The sequence below is a fragment of the Anser brachyrhynchus genome, assembly GCF_964034855.1.
Source record: "Anser brachyrhynchus genome assembly, chromosome: 2".
Taxonomy (NCBI): Eukaryota; Metazoa; Chordata; class Aves; order Anseriformes; family Anatidae; genus Anser; species Anser brachyrhynchus.
In genome coordinates, this window is record NC_137695.1 from 24,550,087 (window position 1) to 24,563,096 (window position 13,010).

A 13,010-nucleotide genomic window follows, 5' to 3' on the forward strand; every position below is an offset into this window, starting at 1 on the left:
ACAGCTTCTCTTTTGAAAGGACTGAAACATGCAAACATTGTGCTGCTTCATGACATCATTCACACCAAGGAGACCTTGACACTTGTATTTGAATATGTGGTGAGTAAAGTAACTAATGTTCTGTATATGTTCCAGATTGCATTGAATTCTATGGAAAAGCTCACTTTACCATCAGTGATCTATGGATCAGGCCAAAACAACCCTGTACTTTCTTTAGGAGAGTGGAAGCTATGTGAGATGATGCTTTATAATGGAGTGTGCTAAAAGTAGAAGGCAGGCTGGACTAGACCAGAGTCAGAGCTGGAGAAGTGGCTGCTAGGGCTCTGTAGGGACCTTCACGTTGGTTCATTACTCTGCTTCCTAGGTAGTTTCTTTATTAGAACATTTTCTTTACAGATGTAGTATGGACAATTTTAAAATAGGTGAGGATAATGTAGGTAAGAAGAAAAAATTAAAATTCTTAACAGGTAGATCCTTTATCAGAAGCATGTGACAAATTTAAATGGCTTTTGTTGTGACTGGCTTATGCATGGTGTCTCTATATAAGCAATGTAAGTAAAAAAAAAAAAAGTCTGACACGCAATTCAGAATTTTGGATTTTTTTTTTTTTTTGCCGTGACTCATTATTTTAGCTACTAATTAAAACTTCAATTTACACAGTATACAGCATAACGATCTAATTGTGTTCAGAATATTACTTTGCAAAATCTTGGGCTTGAACTCCTAATTAATCTTTTTAGTTTTCCTAAGACAAACATATGGTATTTATGTAGAAGTACTTCAGCATTTATCTGTGGAATTATGCAATATAGTATCACAATCAACCTCCCAGTTTTCACAGATGGGTCCAAGAACATGTAATTTAAAAGAAACAAATGGCTTTAGAGAAGGTTGGCTTTTCAGTGTAATATCTGTTATTGTGTTGCAGTCAGTAAGGCTCCACATTTATAAAGTACAGCAATTACTAGTTTGGTTTTTAAAATAGGAAATATTCTATTTACTCTTAGCATGTCCCTACTTCAGACAGATGGAATTTTTTTTTTTTGAGTGTGTTTCTTGAGAGCATGCCTAAATTTTTACATGATAGTGCGCAGAATTTCTTGTCTGGAGAATCCATTCAGCCTGTCTACTTATGTAGAAATACTACATTTTAATAATGTGGGTATTCAGCAACAGGAGCCTGCAGAGCAGTTGCATGCATTACATACGTTTTACCTCAGGTACAGGGACATTATGCAAATCTAATTCTTTTTCTTAAAATAAGTGATTCCTCTTCCTCTAATTTATAAACTGAATTAGCATAGGAAAAGCTTTCATATTTAATTTTGTTTAACAGTCAGTGTAGACTTATTTGCAGAACTTTACATGAATACAATTTGCATTTCTTTTTATCATTGACTGTATTAGTTGCATTCATCAGAAGTCATCGAGAAATGAGATATATGGAACTTGTTACTCCTCAAAATAGATGTTTTTGCCTGTTATCATAATGCCAAATTCCTGAATTTTTCATGCAGTAATAGTGTGTATAAATGTTTAACTCCCAACCATGCGTTATGTCATGTTGCAATCTTTGATCAGTGTGGACACACACTGAACCTCTTTCAGCAGTTATTTCTTTTGAACTCACTTAGGTCTTTGTTTTTTAAACATAGTGCTTTTGGGATCAGCCTTTCTGGTGCTGCACCTTTTTATTCCCATCAAGTTTGGTAGAAATTTAAACTGTGGCAGGATCTTGTTTAATAACAGTTTCTAGCAACTGATTCAAGCAGTACTTTATTATTATGCTATTTTGGTTGGTGAGCAGTGTCTGGAAAATTAGTGTTCAGGAAGAAAGGGAAGGATGTTTTGTTCTCTCTAACCAGCCTATGGAATATATCTTAATGACATTGTAGGTTACTCTATTCTTTGAGATGGCAGAGCAGCTTAAAAAAAGTCTGTTTACATTGTTCTGTAATGTAAAGTTATGGGCCGATCAAATAGGTAATGCTCTCTGACAATGCTTCGTGCTTGAGAATGTTCTAAATTGTGTGCACGATGCAGTTCTAATATGTGTTCACATACAGTTCTATAATTGCATGATTGCAATGATCTTTTTTGTTCTTTTTTTTTGGGGGGTTGGAAAGCTCTGTGTGTTATATGAAGAGACAAAAAATAAGGTTGCCTATTCAAATCTACGAATTTTGGCTAGTTAAATATTCAATCTAGTTATGTAATTGATGTTATAGAGCTCCATGTCTTTAATGCCTTTTAAAACACCTGTACACCTTAGCTCAATAATATGAGTGATTTCTACCAAAATCAATAGAAATGTTCATGCAATTAAAATTACATAGTGGCGGGCATTTTTGAAGGACTGAGGCTGAACAAACCTAAAAGGATTTGAATTTGGTTTACTTCATAAAGTTACATCATGGAACAGTTACACTATTGCTATTAATTACTATTGACTATTTCAATTGTAATCTTTTGAGTGAGATGTAATTAAATTAGGGATGAACAGTTAGTTATCCAAGAGTTCTCAGCAGATGGAAACTTTGGGTAGATAGTTTGGTGACAATTTCATTGAAATTAATACTGAGGACACCTCGGAGGTTATCAGAGGTATTCAGTTTCAGCATTGACCCTGAAAGAGTAGAATGAAATTTCATTTCATGTAGCACCTTTCATAGCAAAGTGCATTACAGTAATAAGTTAAAAGCTTCAAGCAGAATATCCTATGAAAGGAAACATGGCAGTAATGAAATTTTCTGGGTACCTCAAATTAGATTTTATTTTTTTTTAATATGGAAGTCTGTTACACAAGTAAACATGACAGAACTTTCTAACTTTAACCTTGGTAGTCACCCAAAGCAAGACAAGACAGTCTTTAAAAATCTGTGTGACAGTTGAAGTGCAGGAGAATTTCATTCCACATTGTAAACATTTTGGTATTGAATGGAAAGCTATACATTATTGTGGAAGAAAAGAAAAGGGGCTTCCTCCTTTTGAATGAAAGAACTTAATTGAAAATAGGTTAGTATATATAGTGGACCATATATTTTTTTGTATGCTTTGGTAACTCTTACGTCAGCTATATGGGAGTATTGTTGGTCATTCAAGTGTACTGAAAAGGAAGATGGAACTCTAATTTTGTCACTGGATGACTGAGAGCCATTGCTTATTACCTGAGGAGTTGTGAGGATGAGCTGTTCAAAACCTGAAAGATTGATATAGTCTTTCATGTATGAATGCTAGAGAAAATGTTTTTTTGTGTAATTAATTGTACCAGTATACACTAAACAGGACCTGAAAACAAAAGATGAAATTTTGACAAGTTTTGCATATGGTGTCTGAGACAGTAATGGCTTTCAAATGAAAAAGATCAGTTCAGCTTCACAGTGCTGTGAAAGATTATGGCTGTTCATGTAAGTTTATTTCCCCTCCTCTCCAAGCTCTGGTTAGGCATTACTGTATGTCATCTGGTGGATATGCCAGCTGTAGTACCGATGTGCCAACCTTGTCAAAGGAAATTATGAATTTTACAGGTGAGATCTCAGACATTTTAACAGTCATCTTTAAAAAAGATGTGTTCACATCTGTTTCTTTGAAAATTGTCATTAGCCACTATCATCTGTTTCTTCATTTTTTTAATTATTGTGTAAAAGGAAGACGATTGTATTTGTAAACACTCAATTCCTGAACGGCAATCCTAACCAATACATATTACAACTGACTCGTTAGAATGATAATGAGGTTTTTAGTGTTATGTATAATTACATAAGTATATTATTTTCAAGAAAAGAACTGGTAACTTGTCCTATTCCTGGCATACAAAAGTGAGCTTGTGTAGCAATACGTTACATGATGCTTTTAATATTTATGAACTAGATTTGAAACAAGAACAGACACATTTATAATTGGAAGTATGAGTAATGAGTAATATTATTTCTGCCTCAACAGTACCAAAAAATAAATAAAAATGCAGAACAACAAAAAACAAACCAGACTAATCTAATAGTATAATTTAAAACCAAGCATTTTCAATTACCTTGCCTATTTTAATCTTTGTGTATGTTTTTCCCTCTTAAAAATTACTTTTTATTAAAGAAGAAAACCTAATTCTCCTTGCTCGATTACAGCAACTAAAATAACTTGTTATACAATGAGTTGGCTTAATAAAGTGCACTACTTACATTTTTATCCCATTTCCTCCAAGGAAAAAAAAAAGTAGCTGCAAGTTTCTTATTTTCATGCTGATTGGAAATTCAGATATATATTATTTTGTGGAATTAAGAGTTGCAGAGCTGAAGATCCCAAAACTGTGATTTCGAGCTCAGCATGAGACATATTAGAAAAGTACGGTGCAAGAAAATGATCAGCACTCATTAGCTAAAAGGATCACCTTTTTTTTTCATTGAAAATTTTAAATTGTTTTAACATTGATGATGATTTGGATCAAACTGTATTATTGGTCTCCTGTTTATTTTATTAGGGAAAATGTATAGAAACTAAAGGTCGGATGGAATTGGTGGTATGTGAAAACAAACAAACAGACAGTGTTGTTTAAAATGGAAGAGAAAGAATGGAAAACCCGTAGAGTCCCAGAGCTGCTTTACTTTTGTCCGAGTTACCTTATTTTGGTGTGACTGAAATGATGGGGCCATTTTCTTCCCTGTTGCTGTGCTTGTCAAACCAGGGGTGTCTGGGAGGACACCCTGCTTGCGGTCCACTTCCTTCATCTACCGCTGGGAAGGAGGTAGTTTTTGAGGGCTCCCAGGCACAGGAACAATGAAAAAGGTGGTTTCCATGTGCCTCGACCAAAGAAGGAGCCATTCTCCCGTTGTTGTAACCCCTGCCTCGTGTCCTTGGGTTTGCCACAAGTTGCCCTGCTAAAATTGCAGTCAAAAAGACAATGGAAAAAGGCTGAGAGGGAGCAGAGAGAAAGGAAAACCTGTACTATTAAGAACAGGCATTAAGGGAATACCGCTCCTGGGAAACCCTTATTTTTCAAGTATTAATGAGCAGATTGGAGGTGGGAGCTGCTAATGTCCAAGTATAGGGTGGAGATGCAAAGTCAGCTTCAGGAGGCAGGGATTCAGAAGGGATTTCAGAAGGAAATTGCTTGGTGCTTTGGTGAGAGGTAAAGCCTGTGCCAGATGCTGGAATCAGCAGGAAAGAAGGAATCAAAAAGTGTATTTTTAAAGCTCATCAGCTCCTGCTAGGTGAAGAAGGCCTAGTGAGAGATCTGCAGAGCCCTAGTGAGAGGAGGAAGAATTTCAAATTTCAGTTGTGTCATCGTCCTGACTTTGGAGGTCTCACAAAGTATGTGTGGACTTCGTATGAAGAGTACATACTTATGAGTACATACTTACGAATAGATGAGATTAATCAAGACTATCAATCCAACAGAGTGGGAGGCTGTGTGTCAATTGTTTGTACAATTTACTAATGTTTCTTATAACCTTACCAAATATTGTTTAGTTTGGCACTGTGCTTTCTCCATCATTTAATAATTAATATCTATTATTTATTCTTATTTTAATTAAGTATTAATAAATGTATTCAATGTAGAGGTTTGTTTTTTTTAATAATAATTAAAACAAAAACAAAGTCAAAGCATAGAAAATATCCAAAGATGAGCAGGCAGATGAAACACTAGAAAACAAGTACGATATTCTATGTACTGAGACATCTCCATTAGTGTTTTCTAAGTTAGAGATGAAAATTTAGAGCATCATTACAGTCCATCAAAACCACACGCACACATAGCAAGATGCATATGCCGGTGCTAATACTCCACTCAACACAGGTAAGGCCACCAGCTAAAATGGTATATTTGTACAAACAAGGAAAATATAAATCAACTGGAAAGCTGAGGGGGAAAAATAACAGGAAAGAGCAACCATCCAAAATAAATGGCTTCTGAGGAAAAGTCAGACAAAGTAGGGCTGTTTATAATGAGGGGGAGAAAAAAAATGAGATGGTTGCACACCGTTAAATAGATCATAGAGAAAGACATTGACCTATTTATTTTCATGTCAATAGTAAAGAGAATAAAAGGTCCCTTCTAACCTCAGCCATTCTAAAAAAGAAAAGGACCTGAAGTTACAGTGAGGAAGAGTGAGATTATCACAGTATCACAGATTTCTAGGTTGGAAGAGACCTCAAGATCATCGAGTCCAACCTCCGACCTAACACTAAGTACTCCACTAAACCATATCGCTAAGCTCTACATCTAAAGGTCTTTTATAGACCTCCAGGGATGGTGACTCCACCACCTCCCTGGGCAGCCCGTTCCAATGCTTAATAACCCTTTCGGTAAAGAAGTACTTCCTAACATCCAACCTAAAACTCCCCTGTCGCAACTTTCGCCCATTCCCCCTCGTCCTGTCACCAGGCACGTAGGAGAACAGACCAACCCCCACCTCTTTACAGCTTCCTTTAAGGTAACTGTAGAGAGCGATAAGGTCGCCCCTGAGCCTCCTCTTCTCCAGGCTGAACAAGCCCAGCTCCCTCAGCCGATCCTCGTAAGACTTGTTCTCCAGACCCCTCACCAGCTTGGTCGCCCTTCTCTGGACTCGCTCGAGCATGTCCATGTCCTTCCTGTAGCGAGGGGCCCAAAACTGAACACAGTACTCAAGGTGCGGCCTCACCAGAGCCGAGTACAGGGGCACAATCACTTCCCTAGACCTGCTGGCCACACTGCTTCTTATGCAGGCCAGGATGCTGTTGGCCTTCTTGGCCACCTGGGCACACTGCTGGCTCATATTCAGCCGACTATCAACCAATACTCCCAGGTCCTTCTCGGCCAGGCAGCTTTCCAGCCACTCATCTCCCAGCCTGTAGCTCTGCTTGGGGTTGTTGCGCCCCAGGTGCAGGACCCGGCACTTGGCCTTGTTGAACTTCATACAGTTGACCTCAGCCCATCGCTCCAGCCTATCCAGATCCTCCTGCAGAGCCTTCCTGCCCTCGAGCAGATTGACACACGCACTTAGCTTGGTGTCATCTGCAAACTTACTGAGGGTGCACTGGACGCCCTCATCCAGATCATCGATAAAGATATTAAAGAGGACCGGCCCCAGTACCGAGCCCTGGGGGACACCACTAGTAACCGGCCTCCAACCAGATTTGACTCCATTCACCACAACTCTCTGGGCCCAGCCATCCAGCCAGTTTCTAACCCAGCGAAGCGTACGCCAGTCCAAGCCCCGAGCAGCCAGTTTCTTGAGGAGAATGTTGTGGGGAACTGTGTCAAAAGCCTTACTGAGGTCAAGGTAGACCACATCCACAGCCTTTCCCTCATCCACCAAGCGCGTCACTTGGTCATAGAAGGAGATCAGGTTCGTCAAGCAGGACCTGCCTTTCATAAACCCATGCTGACTGGGCCTGATCGCCTGCTTGCCCTGCAAGTGCCACGTGATGACCCTCAAGATAATCTGCTCCATGAGCTTTCCTGGCACTGAGGTCAAACTGACAGGCCTATAGTTCCCCGGGTCTGCCCTGCGGCCCTTCTTATAGATGGGCGTCACATTGGCTAGCCGCCAGTCAACTGGGACCTCCCTCGATAGCCAGGACTGCCGATAAATGATGGAAAGCGGCTCGGCCAGCTCCTCCGCCAGTTCATTCAGTACCCTCGGGTGCATCCCATCCGGCCCCATCGACTTGCGCACATCCAAGCTCCGTAGCAGGTCGCCAACCATTTCCTCATGGATAGCGAAGGCCACATCCTGCTCCCCACCCCCTTCCACCAGCTCAAGGCACTGGGTATCCAGAGAACAACCGGTATTGCCGCTAAAGACTGAGGCAAAGGCGGCATTAAGCACCTCAGCCTTTTCCTCATCCTCAGTAACTAGGTTTCCCCTCGCATCCAGTAAAGGATGGAGATTCTCCTTAGTCCTCCGTTTCGCGTTGATATATTTGTAAAAGGATTTTTTGTTGTCTTTAATGGCAGTAGCCAGGTTGAGCTCCAGATGAGCTTTGGCCTTTCTAATTTTCTCCCTGCACAGCCTCGCTACATCCTTGTAGTCCTCCTCAGTGGCCCGCCCTTTTTTCCAAAGATTATAAACCCTCTTTTTTCTGCTAAGCACAAGCCGCAACTCTCTGTTGAGCCATTATACTATTAACCTCTTTAATATTAAGTATAATAAAGCATTGAAGATAGTACTATGTAGTGATGGTTTCTCTACTACTATCATTCTTTAAGAACATCTTAGACAAATAACCTGCAGAATGATGTCATTGAGAGTAGATTTTGATTGAGGCAATTTGTTTTTTTTTTGTTTGTTTGTTTTTGAGATCCTTTAAATTTGTATCTTTTTGTATTCTTTATTTTCTTCACTTAAATATGTCTACTCATAGTCTTTCAGAGAAATGCATACATTTCCAAGAAAAAATACATTTCTTCAGAAAAACTGAAGAAAAAATATTTGGTGAATATTGGTTTATTTCCATAGTTTAAACAGAAGTAAAAAAAAAAAAAAGTCCTATTTTTAGAATTTTTGGTTAATCGGTTACTTCTGTGTTATAGATTTCTGCTCAGCTCTACAAAAAGTAATATTTTGGCTGCATCCCACACATTCCTCGTCTTTTAATTTCAGTAATAAACTGGCATTGTCCAATTCCCTCTGAGGTAAAACCTGACAGTGTCTCAGCTCCTACTAGAGACTGTCCAATCTAATTACACTTTTTTCTCTGTCTCTTTAATAATGTGGGTTGTAGCTGCACTTTAACTTCTCGTACAATGAGATGCTCTGATTCACTTGGTGCAGACTGGGGGTTGGGGGGGGATGACAAAAGCAAACAAACAAGCGAAGAAAAAACAACAACAACAAAAAAACCTGTCTGTTCGGAGAGTGATGATTACTATAACTCTAAATCTTAAAAATTGATTTTTCTTCCTGAGGTAACAGTATACATCTTCATACTTTTTTATTCTTATTGATAGAAAATACGTCTAAGAAAATTTTAAAAATGGAAACTTAGGGTAAACAATTCTGGCAAAATAATAATAAAATAATTTCCTGGGAATCAAGAATCAAGCTTGAGTAATAAACAGAGTCAACAACTGAAAGTAAAAACAGGCCTAATTGTTTCTTCTTGTTTTACTGCTGTGAGTAAATAGGGTATTATCCATGGAAACATCATTTTTTCTCTTGTCTGCCTTGGTCTGAACTGCAAATTTTCCTATAAAATTTTTATTAAATTTTTCTGTGGTCATATATGGACAGTTTGGACTAGGAGGCATGGCAGAAAATAAAACACTCAACCAATTTAAAGAGAGGTCTGCCTTAGATACTGAAGTGTTTAATGAAAGTGTTTGGACTGCTTTTTTCCTGCCCTGAAGATAGCAGTTTGCAGCACAGCACATGAGAATAGAAAAGACTCTTGAGACAGCCTAGCTTGTGCTGGGAAGTCTATATTGTCTAGGGCTAGTATTGAGACCATAACAGTACAGATACTTTACACGTTGTGTCTGGGTGTGGCCTGTCAGCCTCCCTGCTGTGTGTTTGTGGTCGACTTATGTGATCCTGGATTGACTTCTGTCCCCACCAGCTTAGGGGTACCTGCCATATTCTAAGCAGAAACTTGATATAACTTACAAAGTGATTTATTGTTATTATTATTATTATTTTTGTATATGTGGATTTAGTAGCTATAAGGGTTATATGTCAGTTTTGTGAAAACCTAATGATTTAGCAAATTAAAGAAAAAATGCACAAATAGATATGTGTATGTATATGCATTAGAGGTTGTTCATCCCATAAAAATTGTCCGAACCTGTTTACCTCGGGGACTGTAAGTCCATCATGGTTTACACAAGCTGCTAGATTTTGATCATACTAAACAAATTCCCATGTGTTTTTGAGATGTGATTTTTTTTGTTAAAGTAGTCATGCTCAATTAATAGTGTTTACTGTCCCTTTAACATATTTTATGTAGAAAGCAGAGTTGATACAATTATTAAGGTGGCTGGAGAACAGGGAAGAGGACAAAGATACATCTACAGAAAACTGGATTTTGCTGAAGACCTTGCAGTTTGCTCACCAGCACTTTGCACAGTGCTACCTATCTGACTCTCAGACCAGGTTGTTCTCTGTACAATGAGAGAACTTTGTGCAGAGACTTTGTATCAGTAAATATATGCTGTCTAATACCATCCCAAAATCAGAAAACTGTGCATTCCCTTTTCTCTCAGGATTTTCAGGTGGGTTTGTATTATATATCATGTACTCCCCCATCTCACGACCTCCTTTTCTGTATAGTATTGTTCATGTGTTTTGAAGTATATTTGTCTTGTTGACAGTGTGTGAGAGATTCAAGTCACCAGAAACATCTGTTAGCGAAATTGTTTTCATTAAAGGTGTCTTTTTTTTTTTTCCTTGAATCCCTAGTATATATCTTTCCCCTGCTGCTCAGCCCAGCTGCTGCTGTTGCCTTCTGCTGATTTTCTGAAAGTTGCTCAGAGATGGCTTGTAGGGTGTTTTTTGTTAGCAAGGCTAACACTTTGTGTTCTCAGATGGGGAAAAAAATGAATTGTAGAATGTCATAGAAATGCTTGAAAATGAAGGTCGGTGACGCTTCTGAAAACACCAAAAGCATTGAACTGTTGTGCAGTAATCTGCAGACTTCTTTGGCTAGAGGATACATTCAATTTAAATAGAATTAACTTCTCTTTGTTCTCCTGTCACTTCAAATATTACCACTGCCTGTGCTTTTATTGGTAAATTGTATTATCAGTTTAAGAATTTGTTGGTGACAAAAGGGACAGTATTTTAGTCAGTAAAACTGCTAGGGCATAAATAATGTGTGCTCTCCTTTTCACAGAGAAGAATGGCTTGCAACAGTCTTGCTGCCTGAGTGAAACAATACAATCTGTCTGCTGCATGATGTCATTGCCAGAAGCCAAATAGTGTAGTTTTTGTTTTAATGGCAGGGTCCTTTCACATTGCTGGTTTTACATGATGGGAATGTGGTTGGAAATGCTTCCTGTTCCGTTCACAAGCCCCGGGCTCTCCATGCATTTCAGCTTCAAAAATGACAGCTGAAACCAATTAGGCGGAATTATGGGACAGCGAAGTCACATGTAGATTTATCATCACCGAGGATGAGGAGGGAAAGGGAATGTATTGAAGGGAAGTAGAAATGGCTAATTTAATTAGAAGAGAATGATGGTCACATTATTATGGAAACGGGCTGGCGAAGTAGAGCTTATTTCATGTCACTGGCCGTGCCTTTAAAAGGAGACGTCTTGCCCTTTGTCTGAAAATATTTTGTGTTGGCTAGCAGAGTCTCTGATTTCTGAACAAGATAGTTGAACAAAATATTTGACGTTCAAGTAGAGAGCATATCTGAGGACATTCATAGCTTGTGGTTTACTCATCTATTCATAATTCAAATTCTTTCTTCAAGGGGAGGAGGGAGGAGTCGGTATTGTCAACATTTGTCTCATTCTTTTTTCCTGTTTGCGTACTCTCTTTCTTCCAGAAGTAGAATGCAATGTATGTAAACCTCGGTTCAGCTGTATAAATATCAGCCTGGTTTCTTTTCCTGTCAGCAGATGACTATACGCAGTATGCTCACAAACACACATGCATGTGTCTGCTGACATAAACCAGTCTTACTGAATAGAAATGACCTTCATACGCTTATACACTGCCACAAATTTAAAGCAAAACCCAAATTCATTTTTCCATGTGAACCCAAAGACAAGATTTCATAAGGTAAACATAAGGTAATAATATTTCATAAATAAAATAAAAACATTTCATAAGGTAAACTTTTTGGGGTATTCTTATGGTAGTTTGTGGTTTGGGGAAGTGATGAACTTAACAGAAAGTCTGAGGACATGTACATGTTCTGTTTTTTAATAGTACTATGGTGGGCTTTTTCTTATTCCTTGACCCAAGTTTGATTTTAATTGACCCTTTATAGCTTTATTTTTTTTCTTCATACTATATAATTATACTAGACAACTTAATCCTTTTTTTTTTTCTTTTTTTTTTTTTTTTCTTGTATGTACAGGATTTGAGATACTTGTCTCCATCATAGGGAGGAAAATATTTGAAACTTACTCAAGTTGGAGTGGATCAAAAATAGGCCTTCTCTTATGTGCTTCTACATACAGTTTAGAAACAGGAGAAGGGTGGAAATAACTTGTCTTAGTGTGAGTTTTCTCTTCCCTGTCCTAGGAGGCCATGTGCAGTGTCTGTCCTAACCAAAACTCATGCTGCCCATCCAGGGAGGGTCAAGGCACTTGCAGAGGTTTCCTAGTGGAGGTCTAGTTACTTGAGATGGGCACTGAGGGATGGGTTTGTGTTTTATCTTGCTGAGAGAAGGCAGCACAAAGGCTTGACAGAGCCTTCTCAAGGACATGGAGCTAGATGTGCCAGAACCTCAAATTCAAGTCACATCCCTGGAGCAATGATCTTCTGGTATGATTTAGCAAAATACAACTCTTTGAAGTAATAAAATGCCAATGTGTGCTGTGGGTGGCATTTAGCTATGATTTTGAAAATTTCCCCAAATTTGGTCAAGTGATAGGCCTCAGAAAAATTGTCATTTGCACTTAAGACCTGTGTCTGAAAACTCACAAAGACGACTTTCACAGCTTATAATAATGTAGATTGCATCCACAGAGCAAGTGAATTTGCTTCAGGAGGAGGCGGTAGTGGGAGGAGAGATCAAATTGTTTACTTGAAGCATAACAGATTTTGCACAAAAAGTTGTTGTGTTGGTGATGTGGCAAAGTCAAGTTCTTAAAAATTAGTGGGTGCCAAAGTAAATGTTGCATGTGCAATCTCCTTTCACCATCCTTGTGGAAGAGCCTGTTGTGCAGATCTGCAGAGGACTATGTAGTGAAGGCATGGTCTGGTGTTTATTGCACTTTTCTCATTTTTTGTGGATGCCACAGTGGAAATTGTCATCATAACCACCGTTTTATGGTGTTGTCACGAGTCGTCTGCATCACAGTTCAGAAATGACTGACTTCTGCTGTCCCACCTGAGATTCTTTCTCCCTTAAAAAGTGTT

At 38.6% G+C, this 13,010-nt stretch overlaps 1 protein-coding gene across 4 annotated transcripts in view; it reads left to right on the forward strand.

Annotated features, from left to right (window-relative positions):
* Positions 1-13,010, forward strand: part of CDK14 (cyclin dependent kinase 14) — a 348,887-nt gene that overhangs the window by 139,552 nt on the left and 196,325 nt on the right. For all 4 annotated transcript variants that reach the window (XM_080582561.1, XM_080582560.1, XM_080582563.1 and 1 more), the window contains one exon: positions 5-99. In XM_080582561.1, coding sequence (XP_080438687.1) covers positions 5-99 — 95 coding nt within the window. The remainder of the gene's footprint in view (positions 1-4; positions 100-13,010) is intronic.